This window comes from Aulonocara sp. 'chitande type north' Nkhata Bay, linkage group LG4 (assembly GCF_057382095.1).
Source record: "Aulonocara sp. 'chitande type north' Nkhata Bay isolate Kocher_YH1m ecotype deep benthic linkage group LG4, A_spYH_male_GT1.1, whole genome shotgun sequence".
Lineage (NCBI taxonomy): Eukaryota > Metazoa > Chordata > Actinopteri > Cichliformes > Cichlidae > Aulonocara > Aulonocara sp. 'chitande type north' Nkhata Bay.
This window is the reverse complement of record NC_141347.1, coordinates 27,656,782-27,682,674: the sequence shown is the minus strand read 5'-3', so window position 1 is coordinate 27,682,674 and position 25,893 is coordinate 27,656,782. Positions and strand designations below refer to the sequence as shown.

The 25,893-nt window shown below is 41.4% G+C and overlaps 2 protein-coding genes across 16 annotated transcripts in view; one reads left to right on the top strand and one right to left on the bottom strand.

The window, feature by feature from the left end:
• The window catches only part of dock6 (dedicator of cytokinesis 6), a 35,443-nt gene extending 34,864 nt beyond the window's left edge, over positions 1 to 579 (bottom strand). The window contains exon 1 of one of the 3 annotated variants that reach the window (XM_086289578.1): positions 250 to 579. In XM_086289578.1, coding sequence (XP_086145704.1) covers positions 250 to 299 — 50 coding nt within the window. In that variant the 5' untranslated portion in view covers positions 300 to 579. The remainder of the gene's footprint in view (positions 1 to 249) is intronic. The other 2 variants (XM_086289579.1, XM_086289580.1) reach the window with 2 other exon arrangements.
• Positions 580 to 8,474: 7,895 nt separating this feature from the next.
• Positions 8,475 to 25,884, top strand: elavl3 (ELAV like neuron-specific RNA binding protein 3). Of its 13 annotated transcripts, none has more exons than XM_086289589.1 (8): positions 8,475 to 9,019; positions 15,552 to 15,771; positions 15,864 to 15,967; positions 17,988 to 18,141; positions 18,265 to 18,493; positions 18,977 to 19,030; positions 19,496 to 19,534; positions 20,334 to 25,884. In XM_086289589.1, exons 1-8 carry the CDS (start codon positions 9,011 to 9,013, stop codon positions 20,659 to 20,661), a joined length of 1,137 nt encoding a protein of 378 aa, XP_086145715.1. In that variant the 5' UTR covers positions 8,475 to 9,010; the 3' UTR covers positions 20,662 to 25,884. The 13 variants fall into 13 exon arrangements, with proteins under 13 accessions (XP_086145715.1, XP_086145711.1, XP_086145716.1 ...); XM_086289585.1 differs by having other exon boundaries at positions 20,313 to 25,884; XM_086289587.1 differs by having other exon boundaries at positions 8,479 to 9,019; positions 15,555 to 15,771; positions 20,313 to 25,884.
• Positions 25,885 to 25,893: the final 9 nt, after the last annotated feature.

The window sequence follows — 25,893 nt, the reverse complement described above, 5'->3', positions numbered from 1 at the left end:
GTGTAGAAAACAGGTTATTAAACTCGCAAAAGTGCAAGACACCCATTAAGAAAGCGCAAACTACGTGACTAAACCCCTGTCTTGTGGTATTAGGCTACAGGTGTGTTTATACCAAGCGGTTTATGCTTTGTGATACCTTACAAATCCTAGCTTAGTGGCTATATGCACCGTCTCTCCTGCAGGTCATTCTCAAGCAAAGCAAGCGGCAGTGTAGTAGCCGTTAAACAATAACTTCTGTCACTGTCTCACCGGTTGATTTTATGAGCAAAAGCCCTCCTTTCGCTCGGAGTCGATGACATTTCTCGTCCCCATGTAAGGAAAAGTCTTCGAATAAAAACTGAAAGTGGTCTGCTCCTCTCGAGGTTTCGCTCTGTCCCGCTTGTGCAGGGATGCGGACTCTCAGACCGCTTCCTTCTCCACGCTGGGACCGGGCAGGGATCCCTACTTGTTCCTCCTAGCGGTCGGGAGCTGAACCGCGGCCGTGCTGTAAAGCATACCTATACTACATCCGGTATTATTTCAAAATAAAACGCGATCGTCTTTCCTTATTGGTTTTTCGATCAAAATAAACAGAGTTACAACACTACGTTTTCAGTATACATAACCAATAACCCTTTTTAAACACGTAAGAACTTTTAACATTACAAAATCTGATCTGCGCCTTTAAAATTGTACAATGCTGTGAAAAAATCACTTTACGTCCGGCCTCACTATCCTTCCGCGTCAGTTTGACCACTTTGCACAAAGAGGCTATCATGTCTACCATCTGCTAACGCAGAAATCTCACCTGACCGGTTTAGAGCGACCTGTTCATGCCGCATATCCACATCGGTTTAGGTTTCATTGGTTTCATTTCTGTTTAAAATTTAGGAAGTGGACCAAAAACATTTCAAGTCCTGTTACTTTCACAAAGAAGGTTTTCTGATAACATGACTTTGACCGTCATTAATAACTAGGTGGAAAAGGACTCACTGTTTTCACTGGTTTTGTTCATTGCTGTTGTCAGGGGCGGCCACACAGTTCATGCGTCATAAAGCACAAAGCAGCATGCCAACTCAGCTTGCTCTGACCACTCAAGACAACACAGCGTGTTACACCTGCAGTAAACCAGCAGATGGGGCTGTTCACCGTGACTGCAGAAAGGGGAAGCCTTGCCTGGTTGGTGTTTTTTAAGATTCAATCTGTAAATTTGACCTCTGCAAGGAGACAGAAAAGGACTACAGCTTTGTTTACTGGCCGTGTTGGAAAGTCATACTGGTGAGCACAAAAATACTTATATATTTCAAAGGCAAACACCTATAAGGGAGATACTAACGATGTTTTAAGCTTACCGTTTGACCAGCTCTTTTCTCTGTCGTATTTGAACACATAAGGAATGACATTGGCCCTGACTCTCCCCTCTAATGGAGGACTTTTCAGTTTATGATAATGGCAGGTCTACATCTCCCTCCTGTCTGCCTGCCTGCAATCACCATTCCATACCCCACGCCTACTATGAGGAAATTATATAGCCATGCTTAGTGCTGCAGCCCAACCCCGCCACCCAACTCTCACTCCTTCTACCCCACAGTTCTCCAATTCAGCACCCTGGAGAGCTGCTGCAGGTACTCGGCTGTCCTCTGCGAGATGGCTGATGAATGGCAAGAACTGTAGAGCAGAGATGTGAAAAATGGGAAGAGAAGGAATGAACCAAGGAAAAATTAACCTCGCATGACAGAAGCGTGGCTGTAGCTGAGCAAAGACAGATGTCTCTAGGATATATGTTTATGTATGCATGTAGCACTCAAGAGCTGCATTAGAGCTCGCAGCAGGCATGACTCTGACCCATAGACACTGCTAATGAAAATAAATGAAGCTCATACTCGCCATCTCTCCCTCTATGCAGGCACGCTTCCACCACAATGCCAACACTCATCTTTCATTCTCCTCTGCCCCAAGATCCAACAAATTCTAATTTATTGGACGATGGGGCTCTCTATAATTGATTCCTTTATTAATAAAAATTCTATTATCTGCCCTGCATTCATGTGTGTATTCAGCACGTCTCAGGCATAACCTGAAGAGCTACAGTAAGTATATTTCTAAATGTCTGCAACAAGCATTTCAATATGAGCTCACTTAGTATTTGTACCGTGTCTTTATGTGACATTGCAACGTCCTTGCCTGGTTGAAAACCCACCTCCTATAAGTAGGCTGAACCCATTCCTGCTTTATCCTTCAGTCCACACCTTCCCTGCCTGCTTCCTTGCCTTTCTGTTCATCGAAGGCTTTCAATCCTTAGATCGGCACTATTGTTTGTGTGCCCAGCCCCCACGGCAGTGAGAGCCCCCACCACCACCACCACCACCACCACCACCATCACTGTTGTGTTACCAAAGAACAAAAGAGAGAGTGTCAGACACCACCCACTAGATCTCTTTCACACCAGAGCCCCCACCTCAGTTCCAGATGGGGTTGCCTTTTTTTCAGGGTCTCTCTCAACCCCAAGAGTCCTCCAAAATGGAGCCCCTCCTCCCCTCCCCTTAGAGCCAGAACTCAGCTGCCCGTCATCCACCTGCTCTGCTGCCACGCGCCCATGGCCAGGGCACGTCCCCTCTATATCCAGCCCCACCAGGGAGTCCTATTAAAATCATTATGCACTTCTTTTTTAACTGGCGTCTGCTTCCAGAGCATCACTAGAACCAATAGAAACTGGCAAAATAACTAAAACCTTCCAGAGAAAAGCTAACAAAAACCCACCAAATAACCTTTCATGACACCTTCAATGGTTATATATAATGTTTATATACATACACACACACACACACACACACACACACACACACACACACATATATATATATATATATATATATATATATATATATATATATATATATATATATATATATATATATATATATATATATATATATATTTATGTGAATTTTATATATGTCATTAGAGACCTTGCTTGCTCAGCAGCTGCTCTTAACGCAGGGTGGAGGAATTACACCAGATGAAAATTGTCATCAATAATGCTAATCTCCATCTTATACTGGTGTGCTATACAATGGTCAGGCAGCTGCTCTCTCTTTTTTTTTAAAGTTTCTTTTAAAGCATCAACATGGAGCATCCTCGGGAGACGATCTCTGCTTCAACCTCCACCCCTGTCTTGACCTCTCCCCTCCAGGGACACAGAATGGGTGCAGCAACAGGACACATCTGCTCTCAGACAGCTGTTAAGTCTCCTAATGTTGATCCTACAGTCGGCGTTGGTGCAGGGGGTAATCATTGCTGAATCACATGATATCAGCTTAATTACTACCCCAAAAAACACACAATCCAGAATTTCCTGGCAGTCAACTTATCCAGAGGGCATAATAAAAAGAAATAATAGCAATTTTGCTAACAACACAAACATTATTCCATAGTTATGCGCTAATATAATCTAGTGAATCAGGTGTATATTTCTTGAACACCACCCTGTAAATATGAGCAGCCACATTTTCTCCTCTGCCTACATTACATGCATGAATGCATGTGAGCCTGTCACTCACTAACCAAGATTTATGGAAATATCCATCCAAGCTCTAGTCAGAGCGGTGCACAGAGTGCACACTGCTATGAGAGTGCAGCCATATTTGAATACATGCAGATATATGCCTGTATGTTTGAGTGGTTTAAAGCCTTTGCTTTGGTCTTTTTTATAGTTTCTGTGCTGCAGGAAATGGCTAAAACATCTCCATATACCCATCCCACCACCATCCTCTACTCCCTAAGGGTTCAAGCACCAAAATCAATTGAAAGAAAGAAGAGTGTACTGTGGTCCTCCCCCTACATCTGTCAGGGAGGGAAAGCAGGAGGGGCTACACTTATGGGCCATACAGGAGAACAATATCAGTCCATCTGTCACAAACCGTTTCATCTCTGATGGGGTGAAATATAGCTCGCAAATACATCTACTTCTATATCATCTATGTGTATTAGCTTACTGTTGTCCAAGCCTCCACCAATTCCCAGAAGCGCATGCAGTGGCTTTTTGTCTCATATTACTTTCCTCCCACCAGCCAGCACTCTCCAGCCACCTTGCAAATTATGCTTTTAAGCCAAACAGAATGTTAAAAGAAATTGTTGCACTTTACACGCTGAAGCAGTTAATGAAAATGGAAGACGACCAAGCAACAAAATTTACATGTAAAAAGTTCCAGAATAAAAGTACAGAGCAGCAAACCTGAAAGCTTAATGAAAGGAAAAGCACACATTGTATTTGGAGAAAATACTGGAGAGCAAAAAGTAAGATGCAATCTGCTAATAACCAGAGTGCTCATTCATATTCAAATGGCGCTGCTGCTGTATTTGGAGGATGGGTGTGGCCGGCTGATTCTTCATGCCTCCTGAGCTGTCGCGGCTTTGTGACGTCCACGATGCCATTTGCTCTATCAGATTATGCTATCAGATTGGTCATTGTTCAACACAGAGGACAAAATGTCAAACCCTAAACAAAGCCAATCAAAGTCTACAGTGCTGCACACTAATCGCCAAGAAAAACACTAGGTATTCCAGTGATCCGGTAAGCTGTAGGAACAGCACAAAATGGCCTGACTGTTTACTGGAGAGAGGAACGAAAAGAAAAAAAAATCCCCAAGAGCCATCATGCATCTCTGTCAGCAGCAGGTAGAGCTGCAATCTCAGTCATTTATATTTAATTTCATAAGAGTTTCCGGCCAGACTAATGTGCTATTGATTTCAAGTCTCCTATTACTGAAAAGGGGACGGACTGTGAGGGGGAGAAAGCTGGACTACAGGGAGTAAAAGCCAGAGATTGAAAGAGGAGAGGAGGAAAAGAAGACAGTATAGGGGGAAGAAATAGAGTGCACTGGCTACACAAGCTTTTCTAGGAAACATTATAATATCCAATTTGGAAAGCCTATGTTATCTATCTAATAATCGACTTTCCCTCTATCGAGTAAACACCACAACAAAGTGTACATGAAAGCACAATAAGTAGATTCCAGGATGAGGGAGGATAGCTGTTTACAGTATTTACCGTTCATTGTAAGTTGAGGCATTTGCAGAGTAAATAAAGCTAAAAACACCTCAGCTCAACAGAACGGGCACGCTCACACCTCCTCTGTTGCTGTTGTGCCACATGTATGATTTTTCCTCCATGTCAGATAGAAATGGAGCAGCAGGAACTGAGGCGAGAAAAGAAACAAAGAGAATGTCTAAGAGCTTTGTGTATTTAAGGTCTCTCCCCAGATACCACCTCAGACAGGACAAAATGAAAGATTCATAAGCATGCCTTTATATTTAAAAAGGTTTTGAGTAATACATGGTCTCACTAAAGGAGGTTAGTCCTTCCTCAAACCCACACGAATTCACATCAGTAGCAGCAATAACGTTATGATTAGCAGATAATCACAGGGACAAGCATATGTGCGATGTTTCCTTTAATCAAATGATAAAAATGTGGAACAGTTACATTGTCTAAAGAGGTTAAACGCATCACCTACACTTAATACAAACAAAAGACAGATACTGTACACCGAGAATTAAAAAGGCACATGGAAAGCAGAATTTAATACATAAATAAAAAAAATGACAAGAGCGTCTACTTCAGAGACTTCCTCCCACCAGCCTGTCTACTCTAATAATAGCCCAGAGACAACACATCCAGACAGACAGAGGGAGAGAGGGATATAGAGAGAAAGAGAGGAGAGAGACAGAGAAAAAGTGCAAGAGTGAACCCATGAGGGAGACTGCAAGAAAATTGCCAAATAATACATAAAGGGTTGAATTAGGCCAGTTGCCATTATCAACAAATGTCCTTTCAAAAAGAGGCTAATTTATTTTTGGAACCTTTCCTGAAAGCAAGAACTGCTTCATTGCTGCTGCCACAGAACCCTGGACTGCCAAGAGTCAGGCCTGGTGGAGAAACCACCGAATTAACCAGACCTGAGGCTGAATCAGCCTACCCATCCCCCTGATACGCTGTCATAGTGTGACTCTCTCACTCCGCCTGTCTCCTCTCTCTCTGTCTCTCTCTGTCTCTCTCTCTCTCTCTCTCTCTCACACACACACACACACACACACACACACACACACACACACACACACACACACACACACACACACACACACACACAAGGCCACTACCTTACCACAGGGCAATGGCAACAGGCACTGGTTTTTGACGTAATACTGTGAGAATAAAAAAGATGAAGAACAGAAAATCCAACCTAACGAATTTAGACCTCAATTCTTCAACAAACCTATATTCACCACCCAGATGTCTAATATATGACATATTTATCACTGTATTGGCAGATCTACTGTATATATAAAAATGTATCATAAAAGATGCATCAATTTTTGCTCCTGTTGTACTTTCTAGGCTATTTGAAGAGTTAGCAGCTTCCTATGAATGCTGACGGTCTTCAAAATCAGTGTATTAATTTTATTCAGCTCTTTGGCATCAAGGTGCATTCCACAATATACAAAGAGAAAAGGACCACCCCAACAAGACTCCTAATCATCACTAGTGGAGAACCCTCAACAATAAGAAAATAATCAGTGGAATAACAAAAAGGTTTTTAAGCAAAACCAATGCTTGATCCTTTGATTCAGTAATACACAATAGGAGCTTTAAATGCCCTCTTATTCACAGAGGAGGATTCAGCTGCCGTGCTACTAACCAGGGCTCTAATGAGGGGCCACAATTAAGCCCATTTATTCACATTAAGTGTGAACTGTAAGTGGGCCTGCAGTCAGTTGACAGTCCTGGGCGCCTTTGTGTTACAAGAGCCGCTTTTATTCAGCAAACAAAGGTGGAAAAAACACAAGCACCTAATGACCGAATCTCGTCGTCTCACCTCAGACGTCCATGTACGCCAGTAGAAGCGTACGTGCATGTGTGCTATTGCACACACATGCACACTCCCTCTTTAACAAACTGACTCAAAGGCTCCAACGCATCCAGGCTGAGTTGAGTCACTGCTTGTCAGAATGGTGGGGGCGGGGTTAAGACAGACTGACAGTGGGGCTCCATCTCTATCCTCTTATTAACGCTTAACGAGTGCTTTCCTCATGCAATATTCATCTCCGCTAATATCATCCAAGCTCTGAGCCAAGCTTGCTACTTATGTAAGGCAATTATGTAAAATATCAGACAGAGCCCATGTTCAGAATCTAACTGGAAGAGAGCTGTGGGACAATGACAGAAAGGAAGAGGGGGGTCTACAAGAGTGATCGGGACTGTAAGGTGTGAAGAACAGTAAGAGACACAAAGTAAAATTAAATGAGTTCTTTCTGATTCCTGCCCTGTATTTTATTATGAAAGTAAGCCAACATCCACCCACAGATGGTAACACCACAGATACCTGAAGGTTCCTCAGTGTCACTTAGGGAGAGCAAAGGAGAGGAGATGAACCAATCGGCACACTTTTACTACTCATCCGCAGTTAAAAAAGACTCAGGAGGCATTAATTCCACGCACAGCACCAACCTTCATTCATCATCTCAATTCCTCACATCAACAAAAACCATAGCCTCATGCACAAATAAACAAACATACACTGATTTATGCATACTCGCACGCATACTCCACCCACCCCCTCAGGTCAAGGCCCTATGGGGGTCTGCACAGAAATAGGTCATTTGTCACACATGATGTCCCGGGGCAGGGGATGCATTATAGATGAGCCCAAACAGCATGTCTCAGTGAGCACTCACCACACAGCAAGGGACATAGGAGTGAGCAGCAGGAGGTGGGCAGAGAGGGCTGATAACTACTAAGGATGGGGATATTGGAATCGTAAAGCAAGACAAAAATCACTACCGGCCACATTTCTGATCATAAAGCAAAGAAAAAAAAAAGACTATTTGGCACAGCTTGATGTGAACTACAACTGTACCTTTCTCAATTTTTAAATGAAAAGACCTGAATTAATTTGAGGGCTATCTAATTTGTTATTCCCACGTCTGCACCTGACTCTATAGCTAACCATCTGCCTTGCATATGAGATGTCCAGAAATCATCAGCCATCGTATGGATCTTAGGCTTTGTGTGTATCTGCAATTCATGCCAAATTGTGGCATAGCTCTCTAGTCTTCCTTTTTGCTTCACAACTATGAATGTGGACTGAGAAAGTCTGTTGATCTTCACTCTACATTGCTTTTATTTGGAAAGACAAAGGCCTATGGAGCGTAGTTGTTTGCTATGGTGTCAGGCAGGCCTAAATGAAGACTAAGAGAGAAAGGAAGGGGCTGTGCTGAGGCCGAAGTGAGTGCAAAGTGTGGGGAATGAGAGAGACAAGTCCACTGTCTTCTTCTGCACCCATCTGTTCTGAAAGTGCAGGTGGAGCCCTATTCACACTGCTCTGCGTGTGTGTGTGTGTGAAGAGGGGGGCAGGAAGAAAGGAAGGGCAGCGAGAAGGAGGGAGTGGAGAGATGGAAGGGCAGGGATGGAAGAGGGGGAGGACTCTCGGTGATCTCTCCTGAAGGGGATAATGGGAGACGAGCGCATTGCAATGGCTGCCATGTAGTACCCTCCCTGCACAAATAGCCAATCAGCAGCGCGCTCTGCCAGCCAGGAGGACGCATAAAAGAAGAACATTGCAGCAGAGGCACAGAAGGAGACTGCGAGAGGAGCAAGGAATTACACACAAAAAAACAGCAGAACCAGAACACCCTCCCCTGGACACACCCTGCTGAGGATCACTGCTTCTCTTTTTTTCTGAACCATCACCCACGCCACTCGGAGAGAACGCTCTCCCTCATCATCATCCAGTAGAAAAGCCCTTTCTCCTCATTTCATCCTATAGAGGACACATACAATCTCAGAGGGCTGAGATCCCTTGGCGAAGATTGTATTTTTTTCCTTTTTTTCTTTTTTTTTCTTTTAAGTTTCACTCCTGACAGAACATAAGGGCCAAATAACATAAAGGCCGAAGAGCATATAAGAGACTCAGCCTTCAGATTCAAGACCAGTGCAAAGGAGGACCTAGATTTCTTTCATTGTACGTCAAGAATGGTTACTGTACGTATGCCTCTATTTCTTTTATATTTGTGAGGGAGATGCTGTAGCTTACATTCTATCTCAGTCCCTTTGTGTACACATGTGATGCAGCTAGTCGTAGACAGATCCATGTAACATCGTTTTTTTTACTCATGCTTTTTTTTGTGGAGATTAAAACCCAGATCTGTGGTTGTGCCAAGACATGCAGGAGTGTTGGGATTAGAGTCAAAAGTTTAAGTCCAATATGCGACGCCTTATTATTACGATAAGATTAACAATCCATACAGGCAGTTAGTAATCTCATACTGAGTGATGCGCCATGCCGGCTGCGCTCCAGCCTGCAGTCATCCTCCGCGTTGAAAGAATTCTCTTTTTCTTTTTTTCCCTGCCATTTTCTGTAGCACACGTTTTACGTTTTAGCATCATAGCTACTACAAGTGCCTAAATGTCGCAGCTCTGGTTATAGTTCTTTCGTAATAAGCAGTCAAGATGTAGGAATCCTGCAGGGTCGGAGTGATGGAGAGGGAGAAATGCCATGAGGCGGTTCAGCGCGGGGGGAGGACGGGCTTTCTCTGCCTGGTGCAGAACAAGGATGCTGGAGACGGCTTTCTGAGACAAAACATGATGCCTCGGAGGCTGAGGGCCCATCCAGCGAGGCAAAGGGAGGGAAAAAGGGTCGAGTCACTCCGTGAGAGGGAGGGGGAGGAGAGAGATTACGCACCCATTGGTTAGCACTGAATCAGACAAAGTCCAAATTCCTCCGGGTTCTCGTTGCGATGTAACCGAGTAAATGGGCTGGAAATCTCAGAGGCCGCGACAGTAAAGGCCGCACACGGACATCTCCATTTTAAGCGCATTTCTCCGAGTTTCACAGCGCTCACGTAGGCTACAAGATGGCCATGCTTGCTCGCAGTGCGCTCGTCTCCTTTCATCCGACGAGCGCTGATAAATTAGCTTTGCTGTGTGCCGACGGTCGGATTGGGCGTGTCTCTGCTGGACCTGAGCACCCAACAAGGGCCTTGAAGCCTCAAACGACCTATTCAGCTTTTCCTCTTCAAATGCTCTGCTTGAATGCAGTTTATCCAAACAGGCGAATTAAGACCAGACACGTTTGCATAAAATTATTGAAGCAAATGAATAACCAAGAAACAGAGAATAAGCGCAAAGGCTAAAGATAAAAAGCTTAATATTGCGCGCAGGAGAGCAGTAAGTATTTATTAGAGTGAAAAATAAAAATGACCGTTAATTTAGTTTTTTGGGGATTGCGTAATTATTAATTAGAGCTTGATATATTTAAACATAATAAACTGTTCAGGCTGCTCAGTCTATGGCTAATAATAGTAACCAAAATAAATTATTTAACACTCAGAGGAAACAGGACGAGAGGCAGATAGTCCTCGAAAAAAATATAACCTGTAAGATCATTTCAAGGAATTTGAAATATTGCTCGGAAAAAGTGTGCAACACGGAGGTGCACAGGATCGATCTGATTTGTTGTCCACTTTTTGTCTCGTTTCCAATTGCACTTGTGGTTTCTCTTCGCTCTGTACGTTACCTATTGTCCTTTTGCAGGCCTAGACAGTGTCACACCGACAGTGGCTCCCCTCCACATGGTCCGCAGTCTCCCATGCCTGTACCGCAGTGCCAAGCAAATAAAAGCGTTGAGTCAGATAACCTTTCCAAGGCACTTACACAATTCAAGGACAAGGACAGTCGAGGACATCACATTAAAACCAGCTGTTTGATCTTAAGTCGCACAGATTTAAACGTGAATCTTTAAGCCTGACGTCAGACATAAAACGTTTAAACGTTTATAAGCGTAGGCTTAATGTCATTTATTTACAACTATGCTGGGTCCTAGGTCGAGACGTAAAATCCCATTCAAATAAGCGGTTAAATGCCTCCTGTTGCCCACCACTTTATATAGTTAACAACAAATAAACCCAGCAGGCCGAGTTAGAAAACATATCTTCCTCTGAGACTATAGAATTTACTTGTTTGCAAAATCCTAACACAACGACAGTGATAATTTCATAAAGAGTTAAATAATTCTATATTTTATGTGACAGTTCATTTTTTAAAAATATATATCATTGTAAATTAATTATATATAAATATATAGTGAATTCAAGAATGCTTTATGTCAAAGGCAGTTATTAAACAAATAATTAAAAGAGCCCCGTTCTAAAAGAGAAAAAGTAACCCATTTTAAAGCGCTAATAAATACTTTTATTATATTTGACCTATCGTGGCGTTTTTTAACTCGGAGCTGGTGACTGTAACAATCATTGTTCCCGGAGAGTCCTGCAGCCCCCTGGCCACCACACAAAGCGCCACTGTTTACATTAATATTCATAGCGCTGCCATAGCCTCTGCGAGAGAGAAGAGGAGGAACGGGTGGCTCTTTTGTTTGGTCGTTTCAATACGTTTATTCAGCAAATAGACGCTCCGGTTCATGAATGCCTGCAGAGCTCACAAGTCTTGGCTTTTTAAAACAGGGAGAAATAAGAGAAAAAGACAAATCGAGATTGTTGTCCTATTTTTATTTTTATTGTTTTTGCTCGTACTTCGAATTAAAACCATTAGTGTTAATAATAATGACGATTCGGTGGTCTTCGGTTGATTCACGGCCATCGCCGGCCTCAAAATGAGACCGTCCGAAAGCCACTCCCTTTTTCAGCACGCTGGATAGCGACCCGCATGCTACGAGGACTTGCAAGATTTCTCTCCTTCGCCTTTGTCTGCTGTGATTTTATCAAAGCGGTGCACAGGCGCTCCTCCGAGAGCTGAAATCTGTTAGAAATCTTTCATTTGTAGTCTGTGGAGTAAAGAATAGGATGGAGTCTGAGCGCATGGCTGACAGGAGCTGTGACTCCTGTCGTCCTGTTGTGTTACAGCTGCCACCATGATCCCTTAAGCTGCAGAGAGTGTGGCTAATGCCCTTTGTTTGGGATAATCCTGTAATCTGTGTTATTTAGAAGGCTCATTTACACTTTAGCCTTGCATTTACTTTTGATTCATGCCTTCCAGAAAAAATAAAAAATCAAAAAGAAAAAATCTTTACATAACGCATTAAAATGTGAAATAGGTACAGGTTATGTCTTAAAAGAATAAATCTTTGTTGTGATTCTAATTCCGTGTCTATCTAAATACATTTACTGTGCATTCTGAGTGATTTAAAGATACACATAACACAGGCAGGGCAAGTGAATCTACCTATACACTGAGCTTATAATTCCCTTGCGTGACCTTTGTGTCAAAACGCTAGATGTTACATCCAAACTGTAACCTCTAATGTGGTAAATCCCATGTTATGAGCTAAACTGGGAAAGTGTTATTCTTCCGTACATTATAGCCCGGAGTCCTTTAGTGCATTTGGAGCAGAAATGAATTGGGGAAGCTGTTTATATGCATCAGAAGACAGAGAACACAGACTGCGTTTACATTTAGTCTTGTAATGCTTCTGTGTTTTGTAATTTAATAGTGTACCGTGTAGGTGGAATGTGTGCTTGGCAGTGGAGGCAGGGCTCTCGTTTGCGTGCGAGTCTGGGTTCATGTGTTTGGCAGTGGAGGCAGGACTCTTGTTTGCGTGCAAGTCTGGGACCATGTGTAGGCGATGCTGATGCAGTACATTAAATATTAAGGGAGATCTCGCAGAACCCCAGAATAGACGAAAGCAGTCGAGGTGGGGGAACACACAGAGCTACCACAGCAAAATATTTTTAAAAATTGTCTTTATTTGGCTTGTTTTCATTCTTTTTAGACAGTGATTCAGAAAAATGGGTAATGAAAGGCAGCAAAGGGTTTACACAATTAGGAAATCTAACTAGCCCTGGAGAGATCTTTGTATTTGTCACCAATACTTAAAAATCTCTGGAGCCACTAGCTGGAGTATGTGTATACTTACAGCATATCGCGATTATTCATGCTGTTGTGCACCCATCCCAGTAATTTCTCTATATTACACAGTAATTGGGTTACTGCAATCCAGAGTATTTGCTTATTGTTGGTGGTGTATAAAATGAAATATGACAGCTTAAAAAAAATTCTATTTGTTTCAAATAACCTCCAAGCATGCTGTTGCTCTCAGTTTCTATATGAAAATCTTAATCTCAGTTGCTGCTTGTGTCAGCCAATCTCTGAGCCCAGCCCTTTCCTCGGTGGCTCTGTGAATTATATAACTTCACACTGTTCACTGGGAATGTGTGCTCTGCCATGCTGAGGGTTATTTTCGTTGGCGAGTCAAATTTGCTCTAATATGTTTTTTGTTTTTTTCCCCCTCCCTCGAAATGCTTCTGTCATATTTGGGACACGTTCAGCTGTTTGTGTTTCTGTTAGTCAGATGCATCACATCACACAACAATGTACTAGGTTATTATTACGATGAATAACATAACCGCTTGACTCCACCTTATTTTGTCAAGACGTGCATCTCATCATTATCATTTAGAGGGGCACGCAAGTGATATTCACTTGGCATTACAGCTGGACATCAAAACCTTTGCTTGACAGATTGCTATTTTATGTCATCTGCTGTTTGTGCGTAGATGTGTGTTTGAAGTATTTTATTTTTAGGCTGCTTTAACTCTGTCACTGTGCTGCTTCGCCCCTTGTCATTGTCAATCTGACTTATATTTCCTACAAAGCCATACAATACACAGAATAAAAGGCGGACAAATGTCTAACCTGTGCGCTCTTAATGAGAACAGACACACACTCAGCCTACGGTAAGAAAGCTTTTTCAGCCATTTGAAACAATGCAGTCTTTGAGGGGCTGTTACCTGGGCAACGTGAGTCAAGGTGAGGCTCAAAGCAAGACAGACGGTCATAGAAGCAAGGGAAAAAGCAGGTTTCATTAGACAGACCTATTTAGGGGGACTAGAAAAAGAAGGAGAGCACATGAAATGACAAATACATTAAACACACAAAGGAAGAGATGAGTCCTTTTCAGTAAAATGAGTCTTAACACAGAAACAATGATATGATTTTTGTTTTAGAAGAGATGACATGAGGTTACAAGTCAATTCTGTCTGCTAACCATCCAGGTTTTTCCAATAAATTTTTTTTTAAATAACATCAATTGTCCATTAAAAGTACATGCTTCAAAGAGCTAAAGAGAAATATGTGTTCCTGTTATACTGTTTAGTGATTCAAGGACACCTACAATAAACTCTCCATCAAGCATGCAAATTTCAAAATAACTTTGAGGATTTATTAATTAAGTCCCTTTGTTGCTTCTGAGTACACTGTAAGCATCCAAGAGAAGATTCATTTAGCCCATTTGACTTGCATAACACCCACCCAGTTCTGCAGCAGCTCAATCCAGCAATCTGACATCAAAATTTACATTTTGGCCTCCACCACCACGCAAGCGTTATTTATTCAGACAATTTATGGAGTTACTGAGCTACATAAAAGCAGAAATTTTTGTACTCAAAAATATAGTGCAAAGGCACAGCAGGGCCGTGCTATAAAGGTGATCGTTTAGCGTCACAATTCAAAAACATGAACGCTCATTTATTTTGACAAGTGAAGGGAATCAAATCCAAATAAATGACTTTAGACCTTAAAAAAAATAAGTAAATGTGAGAATCATAGACTTACACATTTAGGTGGTTATTTTTAAAGCATGGTATGTGAGACTACCACAGTAATCTCATACAGCTGAGCGATCTCCATCAGTTCAGTGTAGTTTAATGTGAACAGAGTTCCTGTTTCCTATGAAGGCTTATGCTAGATATGTTTCTCTAAACACCAAGCAGTAGGTGTTGCTTGTGAGTGAGTGGGTGGAAAATAATTCAGGAAGTTTTGTTTGCGACCAAACAGATGTTCCTTGAAATCCCACGTGGCTGACGTTAAGCAAGATGGTGCACACCAGAGCAACAGAGCAGACATGAGCATAGTACTGTACACTAACCCATACCCTTACTCCACTGTCAGCTGACCACTAGGAAACACAAAGGCAGAAGAGCAAACATGTAATCCCGATTTATCTTTTAACCAAACCGTGGTATTCTCCTTTTATTGTAGCACCAAATCCATTTAACAGTGCCGCTTTCTTCCCTTTGTCCATAATCTCAACCTCTGCCACTCCTAACTCCCCCAGTCTCTTGCCAACCTCACACACACACACACACACACACACACACACACACACACACACACACACACACACACACACTTCTACCATCACTATTATCCATCCCTGTGTAATGATGTAATGGTGTTTGACCCTGGAAAAGAGTGGGGGGAGGGGAGGAGAAAGGGAAAAGGGACTGTGACATCTGCAGGACCAGAGGCAGAGAGCGAGAGAGGAGGAAATATGGGGTGCAGTGGGGGTGGGTGGGGTATAATAAATCAGAGCTGGTATCCGTCTCCATTTTAGCATTGCTGATTCCTGACCTTTCCTGCTGACAGTGACAAAGTGGACAGTCTGTGTGCGTGGTTATATTTGCATTTGCAAAATGGTGTGATAAATATTATATTTATATCAGCGCCGATCACCACCATGTCTCTTTGTGAATTATGAATCTAACTCCACCCTCTTCCTCAGCAGATAATCAGCACCATGGAAACCCAGGTGTCCAACGGTCCAAGCGGAACCAGTCTGCCTAACGGCCCAGTCATCAGCACAAACGGCTCCACAGATGACAGCAAAACCAACCTGATCGTCAACTATCTGCCTCAGAACATGACCCAGGAAGAATTCAAAAGTTTGTTTGGTAGCATTGGAGAAATTGAGTCCTGCAAGCTAGTCAGAGACAAGATAACAGGTGCAACACATTGTACATGCCAAAAAATGTGATTTTTGTTTGTTGTTTTGGAGAATCCCAAACGTCATCTATATCTCTCTCTTTGTCTCCAGGACAGAGTTTGGGATATGGCTTTGTAAACTATGTCGACCCAAATGATGCAGACAAGGCTATTAACACACTCAATGGTCTCAAATTGCAGACTAAAACAATCAAGGTAAGCAGAACTGAACCAATTTTGCTCTCTGTTTTTTTTTTTTATTCTTCACAGCATGCTAGACAGAGAGAGGAAGTGTAGATTTTGTCAAGGGGGTTGCTGAAAGAGGCAGTGACAGACGTGACAGAGGGAGGGGAAGAAAATGGGGATGAGGGGGCAGAAGGCTAGAACAAAGGAAGTGAGAGAAAGGCTGAAAGAGGAGGAGAAAGTGGAGGTCAGAAAGCAAGGGGCGGACAGCATGCAAAGGTTATTGTGATGGAAATGTAATTAGGAAGCCTGACTGTGGTGCATGAGGGTCAGTCCAGGTTAGCCCATCTGCCTCCAATCTAGGCTAATTAGGGGGGCTCCTTTGTCCCAAAATCAGATGATGGGGCATAAAAACTGATTCTCTCCGTCCCCTGAACACAATAAAAGAAGATCAAAGATTGAAATGAACTGCAGGATTGAAAAAACGAATTTTTGAAAGAGCAGAGCAGGTGATCCTAAAACAGCTGTCCTTCAAAATGGCTTATGGCTGATCAAACAATTCGCTTGAAGTCACAGACTGTATATGCTTACTTTTTGGATAAACAGACAGACAAATCATATTTTATATTATATTAAAAGTGCACATAACCTTGTGAATTTACTTTCACTCTAGAGCAGAAGTAATGAGACTGTCATGATAATTATTACACTGCAATGTTAATCATATAAGATCATTCATATTTAATGTATCTGTACATAGATAACTTTGTCTGTAATTAACTGCTTTGTAATTTATTCTTAAATCTCAAAAATAATTCATGCGGCCATAGACCGGTTTCATCTTCCTGATTTTGGAGGAAGCTTCAATAGAAAGGGGTGAAGGTGTTAGGGTGGGGGCAGCAGTAGAAGGGTAGGGGGTAGCTCAAAGAGCAGAATCCCAATGACAGGATTAGAGGCCATATGGGCTTCAGGCACCATCTGTACTGTGGGAGCGACAGCGAGAGGGTTAATTATAGGGCAGCCTCTGTTCCCCGAACACAGTGACTCCCCCCTGACTCGTCCAGAACACCCTAATCACTCCAACACACAACCCTCCTGCTCATACAGTCCATCTGTGTGCACAATAGACACTAGTGCTTAGCAGTGATGGATAAAATCAGAACACCTGTATTCACACTAAAGATATCTACAATATATGTGTAGTACTTGTTATCACTGTTTTCTTTGTGTCAGAACAAACCAAAGAATAGTGCAACTACTTCTAAATACATTTGCATTCATTACACCATATACATGCAGACAAATAGCACGCGGGTGTGTGTGAAAACCATGTTTATATGTTATTGGGAATCTTGCAATTCTTGTGATGCAATCACATTGTTTGCTGTTTGCCTGTAGAGCTGTTCTTCCCTGGAGAATAGAGACAAAGGAAGGAGGCAGGACAGGGAGGGCAGCTCAGCCTATCTCAGACAACACTCACTCTGTCTCTCCATCACACACAAACACACCACTTTTAACAATGCACTGGACTGGACTATCTGTCACAGAAGTGCTCACGTGTTCCTATAAACACAAAAATGAGAACGTGTCTATTGCTTTTACAGCCAATTAGATCCCGCTCTGCACCACTAACTCAAAATGTTCTGAAAGTAGACCAACAGAAAACCATAAGGGATATAAACACAGATGTATTAGAAAATGACCATGCACTAATTAAGTCACTGGTGATTTCAGGAAAATATATCAACTAAGGCTGATTTTTTTTTTAAGTACAAAACAAAGCTGACACTCGGTGTGGGTAACGGTTACGGCCATTATAGCATGTCTGCAATGCTCTCATTATAACTCTGATTAAGTCCACAGACACCAAACAGACAACTGGGTCTGTAAATGTTAAACAAGGCAAAATCGCAACAATTTTTTTGGAAACTCAGTCTAGTTTTAGCTAACATGTGCCTCCAGTCAAAGTGACGGTTCTTCTTTTTTCTGCTATAAATTGTTCCAAACAAAAAACAAACAAAACACAGTGATTATGTTATATTGTGTGTTATAGGTATCGTATGCCCGGCCTAGTTCGGCTTCCATTCGCGATGCCAACCTTTATGTTAGTGGACTCCCTAAAACAATGAGCCAGAAGGACATGGAACAGCTGTTCTCCCAATATGGTCGGATCATCACCTCACGGATCTTAGTGGACCAAGTTACAGGTACTGTCAGTCAGTTTTTTGGGATAAACTATATATCAATACAGCCTGTGTCAGACCAGTCACGCTTGCAGGAAGCAACACTGATGCCAAGGTAGTAACACTGTCCTGCTTTGCTATTCGGAGCAGGCATATCACGAGGAGTGGGCTTCATCCGGTTTGACAAGAGAAATGAAGCAGAGGAGGCCATCAAAGGACTGAACGGACAGAAGCCTTTGGGTGCTGCCGAGCCCATCACTGTCAAGTTCGCCAACAACCCCAGCCAGAAGACAGGCCAGGCCTTACTCACTCAGCTGTACCAGACTGCTGCTCGTCGCTACACGGGACCCCTCCACCACCAGACTCAGCGTTTCAGGTACTGAACCTTTACCAACCTCATACCACCCGATGTATGAGTCCCTTACTAACCAACAGATAGTCTGTAAATAAATATAATTTCAAGGTCAAGTCACAGGTTATCCTGCTCTGTCGTTGAGCTTAAGCAAACTCAATAATAGCAAATCCAACTCGTAATATTGCAAGTGTGTCAGCGTTGCATTGTTTTAGTAAGACATGGAATATCATTACTGTGTCAGTAGCCAAGTCAGCAAGTTTTTCTAAACTACATCAGAGAATGGCTAAGAGTAAATGCATCTGAATATTTTTGAAGTGGCACATTCACAAATTAGTAAATGTGATCTAGTTTAACAATACAGAGAATGATTAAAGAATAAATAACAGATTGTCTGTCACTATAATACATATTAAGCTATTTTTTTTACGTTCTAGTAAAGAAGGAAATGGCAATATGGTGTCCCTCCTTCTCAATTTCTTTCTCTGACTTTCTTTTACACTGCAGTGTGATCCCTTCACTGGGAAAGGGACCCGATCCAAATAACAGCTCAAAACCAATGTAAGAAACCAGATTTTTCCCAAATACAACAAAAAAAGCAAAGTTAAATGAATGTCGCCTATACTTAATAGGCATTTAGGCATCATAATGATAGATGTTATCCACATCTATGTGGATAATTATGAATAAAAAGTTTTCCAAGGCTTCCAGCATGAAATATTTTTAAGGGACTTCACAAACTGTAGACACCCCCAGATTTGGAATGCTCACTTGCTCAGTATGAATACTTAATTTGAATAAGTAGATGTAAAATAACATATTACTCTGGAGCTTAAATAAAAACCAGCAGGCCAATTTGACACATCATCAGTTTGTGGTTGGATGGTTTGGGACTACGCTGCAGTGAAGGATGCCCTCTGGAGGCCAGCTGGTGAAGGAGCAACATGTTAACATGAAAGCCCCCCCTTCTTTGTAGATCTCATAACTAACTTCTGCATCCCCTTCATTCTCCCTCTTGCGTTGCAGACTCGACAATTTACTAAACGCCAGCTACGGAGTCAAGAGGTAAATGCCAAAGGTGTACTTTCAAAAGCATCCATGCCAAAATAAAACCTCAAACAAAGTGCCCGGAATACCACCTGCTGACTTCATCTCAAAATCAGATACTAGCCATAATTCTTAATGCCCACAACCCATTTAACCATGCTACAGAAGCAGCTGAGCCAACAAAAGACTATCTGTAATTGCATTAGGCAATGATGCAGCATTCCGACAGCAGGGTATTCTGGCATGGCTTTGTTTAACCTTTTGTTCTTTTGTTTTGATTAATAGAAATAATTTCTATGTATTTATTTATGAACTAACATTGTCAGTTTCAGTTGCTTTAATGTCCCCTTTTTTTCACCAGCATGGACATACCAGATTCCGTTTGCGTCTCCTCTGTTTGCTCCAGTTTTTGTATGATTTGATTCCAATTTGCTTTTCATCCCTCTCTAGGTTTCTGTGTTTTGTTCAATACTGTGATTTCCGTTGAACATCGTGATTCATGTGTTTAATTCTTCCAGAGGCTTTGGTCAGCAGAGAAAATGAGAAAATATGCAGATTGTGTGGGTGTCTTGTCTCAGGGCTCACAGTGTCATTTTGTATGAAAGCAGGTAGTTTGGAGCCACTGTGGTGCCCACACATATTTACCTACAAAACTGTGCAGGAGAGGGGAAGGAGATGGGGTCCCCTGACTCCATGCCTGACTACAAGCGTTAACATTTCTCAAAGATACACGCTCATTAGAGACAGTATAGAGCACTGAATGCTGTGTGGAACTTCAGAATGACACCCATGGTAGTTCTCCCACTCTCTTCCCCAGATTCTCACCCATCACCATTGACAGCATGACCAGTTTGGCCGGCGTCAACCTTACCGGTCCAACTGGAGCCGGCTGGTGCATCTTTGTGTACAACCTGTCCCCTGAGGCGGACGAAAGTGTCCTGTGGCAGCTCTTCGGGCCTTTCGGTGCAGTCACCAATGTCAAGGTCATCCGTGACTTCACCACCAACAAATGTAAGGGCTTTGGCTTTGTCACCATGACCAACTACGATGAAGCTGCCATGGCTATTGCTAGCCTTAACGGCTATCGCCTGGGTGACCGCGTGCTGCAGGTTTCCTTCAAGACCAGTAAGCAGCACAAGGCCTGAGAGAGAGAGAGAGGCTGTTGCCGCCAGCTCCTTCGACCTGCAGGGAGAGCAGCTCCCTGTGCCATCACTCTACATGGGCCTGGACTGAGTCTCTCTCACATAAATTCATAAAAACGGAATCACAGACACAGACACGCAGATACATGCACACATGCACACACACACACGACACAAACATATCCATATGCAAGCATACACAAGTCAGAGTTTCAAGTAAACACACACTAGTGGAGTTTTTCTTTTCTCTTTACACAACATGCTAGTCCTTCCCTGTATTTGCCTGGATTGAATTAGAAGGGGTACGTAGCTGGTTTGTTGGGTAGGGGCAAGAGCGATCTATTTAGGAGACAGTCTAACGAATGTGACGGAGAATGTGTACTGAGTGCTTTGATTGAATTCAGGCAAATAGCGACAACTGATGAACAAAACGATCAAACAATTTAAGCGAACGAAATATGTGCAATTTACCCAAACTCTTACCCCACCATCTCTCCCATTATCTCGCTGGAGAGAATGTAGTCACTTTTTTTACACTTGGGCATTTTGAATCAGCAAGTTTTTTTAGATCAAAGAAAATGAAATTAAAAAACAGTGTTCTCTTATATACGTCTATTAAAATATAACTATATATTCAATATTTAAGGTGGTTATAATAGCCGAGTATGTAAGCATTTTCTAGAAACTTTGACTACTGTTTCCTGACCTGCATTAGGTGGTGCCTAGCGTAAAGGCAGTTTCTCTACCCTATCTGGGCTTGTTCAGCTCAGACCCAATATGATTTAGGTTAACTAATGAATACTGGTCACAGAAAAGAGTAGTTCGAAGGCCATCAGAATCACTTTCCCTCACAGTCTCACAACAAACAACACAATAGTACACTTATGTATCACAGAAACACAGTTCAGTAACTAGAAGATTACACATATTTAGTCCAGTAAAGCTGTATTTTTTCTAATCGGTCCTTAAGATGGATCTAATACAAGCAGACTGTCTGTGAACTTAGAGCAGAGTGGCAGGGCTCCCATGGTGACAGTGTTCATTAGTAAGTCTCCGGTGGCCATGAGAGAGAAGAGCGCGAGATGAAAAGTGTTTCACTATAACACAGCCACGTCGAAGGGAAATACCGGTGTTGTTTTGCTTTTGCATCATTTTCAGATGATTGTATTTTGCTCTGTCAGCCATCATCCGGCATGAGATCCTTTGTCAAAAGGTCAAGAGAAGACAAAGACAATTTGTTTCGATTTTAAATGCTTTTGAAAAAAAAAGGGTTACTACTGAAAAATTGTGAACTCAACAACGGCCAAAGCAGGTCTGCTGTGAAACAACACAGATGAGCAAAAACTCAAGAGCACCGGTATTATTCTTGAGTGCATAGATAGAAGCTCCCTGAACAAATGAGGTCAAAGTTTTACATTTCAGTAGAATATATGGGTAAAAATATGAATAGAGCAGATTAAGTAAACTGCAGTTCCTAAAGACTGAGCACTTAAAGTTGACTTAGAGTCATGTCTGCGAGTGATGATATCCAGCAATGTAAAGATTATCACTGATCCAGTGAGGAGAAATATTAACAGCTCCTCCAACTTTGCTAAACGCTCCTCAGTTTTACTTTAAAACCCTTTGATTCTCACAAAAGCTTCGCAGAAACTTTGAACTCCTGCCCTATCAAGAGATGACTGCACAAAATCAACCTTGCAGAAAAGAAAGTGTCATAATTATACTTCTGTTTACAACAGAAAAGTATTTATTTATTTGCTTCAGATCTGTTTGGCACAACCACTAAAATAGCATTTCTAAAATATCCCCAACCCAACTGCATGAAGATTATTTATGGCACCCTTGATGAAACATTAAGGCCAACCTGTCTAGTTGAAATGTCTGTTAGAGCCCAGACTGATGATTTACCATGGGGGAGAGCTAATGTCTTTCAATATCAAGACAACTGCACACATTAATAGATTAAATAAGGTCAACTATATTCAAGACATTTTTGCTTTTTGCTTTTCTAAATGACGCTGTGTTAGCCAAAGAGGACGATCTCTTTGAAAGGATTACATTAGAGATAAATCTATTTTTATACATACAAAGGAACAAGACCTTGTGCTGAATTTTTACAGATTCTTAAGCTTGGAAAAATTGGGACATCGCATGGCTTTATTTTAAACCCTCTGATCTTTGCAGAGCAAGGGGGAACAAGCATGCGGTGTATGGGTGGGGATTTGGGGAGGGGGCGAAGGAACAATGTATCTCATACAAACTTAACTGTCTAACCATATCAAGATGATTGAAACCGAACCTAACAAGAACAAATTTAATGGAGAAAAAAATAAAGTTACAGGTAAACAGTTGGGGGTATAGCCAGACAGACATATCTATACTTTTGACTGCTTAGACACACATACACACACATCTCTTGTCCTGAAGTTGTGTACAGTGTTGCTTCAATGATGGTGCAGTGAAATGAAGTTCTTTGACTTGAGAATCCCAGATAAAGCTCCAATGAGCCCAGCTCATCGCCCAGCTGGCAAATTCTATAAGCTGCTTGCAAAATTAAATAAAAAAGTAAAATGCAGATTGAAACAGTGACGCAGATTCACAACTGAGATTGAGCATGAGTCTTTACGATTAGATAGATTTGAGTTTTGCCAAAGAACTGCTTTGCAAGTCAGTACAAGAAGGTTCAATTAAGACCAACTATAATATTCCCTAAGTAATTGCTGTACAAATCGATGTTATTTATTGAATAAGGACCCTCTACAATTTCAGTTATCATTACTTTTTGAATGTTTAAGTTGCACATATCAGTTTACATTTATAAATCTTTAAATCACTAAACCAAAAGTGACAGATGCAAGCAATCCCATTTGCACATCTTTCATGCAGACACCGAATGATAAGAGGCATATCAAAAATAAATGCGATGAATCAGTCTCTCGACGAAAGAAAAACGCATCCTCCTGTAATATTTCCCCCGACATTTAAATCATCCGCTTTGTCTTGTGACTAATTTATCCTTCAAAACCGTTGCACCACTTCAAATACTTACACAGGCATCTTTCAATCTGACTCATGCTGTTTCATCCCCTGAAATACTCTGAATGATTGTTCGTGGCGTGTCCAGAGCTGACCACATAAAGGGACTAATCTAGCTATTTTTGGTCATGCAATTTGAAAGAGATAGCACAGTAGGACTGAGCACTTGGTGAGACCAGTGATAGACGTTAGGAACAACCGAGATAACAGGCCACGTTGAGCTGCAGCTGGAGTTGTTTACCCAGCCATGTCCGATGTAGAACAGTCAACCCAAGAAACCAAACCCACATTCCAAAACGACCTTTCATACACAGTCTATACGAACACCTACATCTGATGTACAGCAAAGAGCCAAGGACAATGGCAGGAAACAGTACTACACTGCTTGAGCAACAACAATAATCATTTAAAAAGACAAAAAAACTTTCCTATGGAACAGTAAGTGCAATGTGCTTTGTTTTTATATTGACTGAGAACAAATGATATATATTTTTTAAAAAAGAAATTAAATGTCACACTGAAATGGTTTGCGGAATCGTGAAAGGAGCAAAAACGAACAGACTCATTAAGAAATCAAACAAGCAATGAGAGCTCTGATCTCAAAATTGCCATAATCACTTCCTCAGCCCCTAATTTGTGCTCTGACCATGCTAGCTCAAACTGCATCATTTGGCTGTCTTAATAGAGCAATTCTCAATGACCTTGAAAGGAATACTGTCTAATATATCATCAGTTTTAGCCCATGTCAATTTCAAATATCATTTTTCCTGTAATTTATTGATTTCATTTACATATCAAGACTCACATGTTAAATTAGTGTATTTGTGTTGTTGATGTTTCCATAGAGAACACACATGGGTCAAAGATTATGTTTGGTTGCATTGATTGGGTAAAGTTTGTTATTTTTCTTCCATTATTTAATTAGTTGCAGTTTACAGTGTATGCAGATTTTAGACTTAGTTAGATTTTTTTCTTTCAATCAATCTGTGTTCAATTGTGTTTGTAAAGTCTGTGGTAGCTTTTGTTGCAACATAAAATAATTTAAACAGAAAAAATTCAAAATAGCGCCAACAAACTTGTATTATTTGGGCGACTTTAAGCTTGTAGTTTTAACTTATTGTTAACTTAAAAACTATTTATTATGATTATTATTATTGCCTCGTATAAAGTATGTTTTGTGTATATTTATGGTTTATTTCATTATATTTGCAAGTTTAAAAGATTTTAAGTTTGCCAAAATTGTGGTTACACCATTTCGTTTCTTAAAAGGGGGACAAATAGAAAAACAGCTTTAGAAGTACGATTTGGAAACGTTCTCCATAGTCAAAGAATGCACTGCTATATTTAACTAATTGAAGTGTATAAACATACATGCTTTGTGCTAGATGTTATGCCTTTACTGCCTGTGTTCTGTTTGTCTTGTTAAATGAAAATCTTTTAATTATTTAATCTTATCACAGTCTTGTTTTTTCAACCACTCGGTGAACCCCTGAGACACGGCGCAGCCCCTGTAGCCAGGCTTTGGCCCATCTGAGGGTCCTTCAGCTAGCCAGGAAGGGAGGGATTTGATTTGATATGCTCACAAGAAGCTTTCTTGTTCATGTTGATGGTTTGATTTACAAAATGGGATATCAGGGGTTCAGTTTACATAGCTGCATTGTATACTGAGATCACCTGTATCGATTTCAATATCAATTTGTGCTTCTTGAGCCTCATTACACAATTGGAAACCTAACCAGGAGCTCCAACAAAATAGTGCAGAGCTCAGAAAAGCTACAGGAAGGTTTCCTTGGGAGTCTTTAGGTACTGAAGGGGTGAGTGGTCCTTCTGTTTCTCAACCAACTGTATTTTGTGTCTATTTATTTAGAAGAGGGGACGCAGTAACTTAGTGATGTTTTTCTTACATTTTTCCTGGAATGGTAGAACAAATCAAAAGTGAAAATGATCAAAACATTTCCGTTGACACCAATGGTCTGCGGAAAAAAATATACAAAATCTCATACTTCCAAACATGACCAAATGAACAATGTCAAAATTTAACAAAGAAAAAAAAAACCTTTCAGTTTAGACTAGGATATTTATTACTGGGATTTCAGCTGAAGACGCTTGAAGACTTTTTCATGGAATTGTTTAATTATTTGTACTTTACATGCCAGAAAAAAAAAATAAAAATAAAAGCTACAAATACAAGCGGCTCGA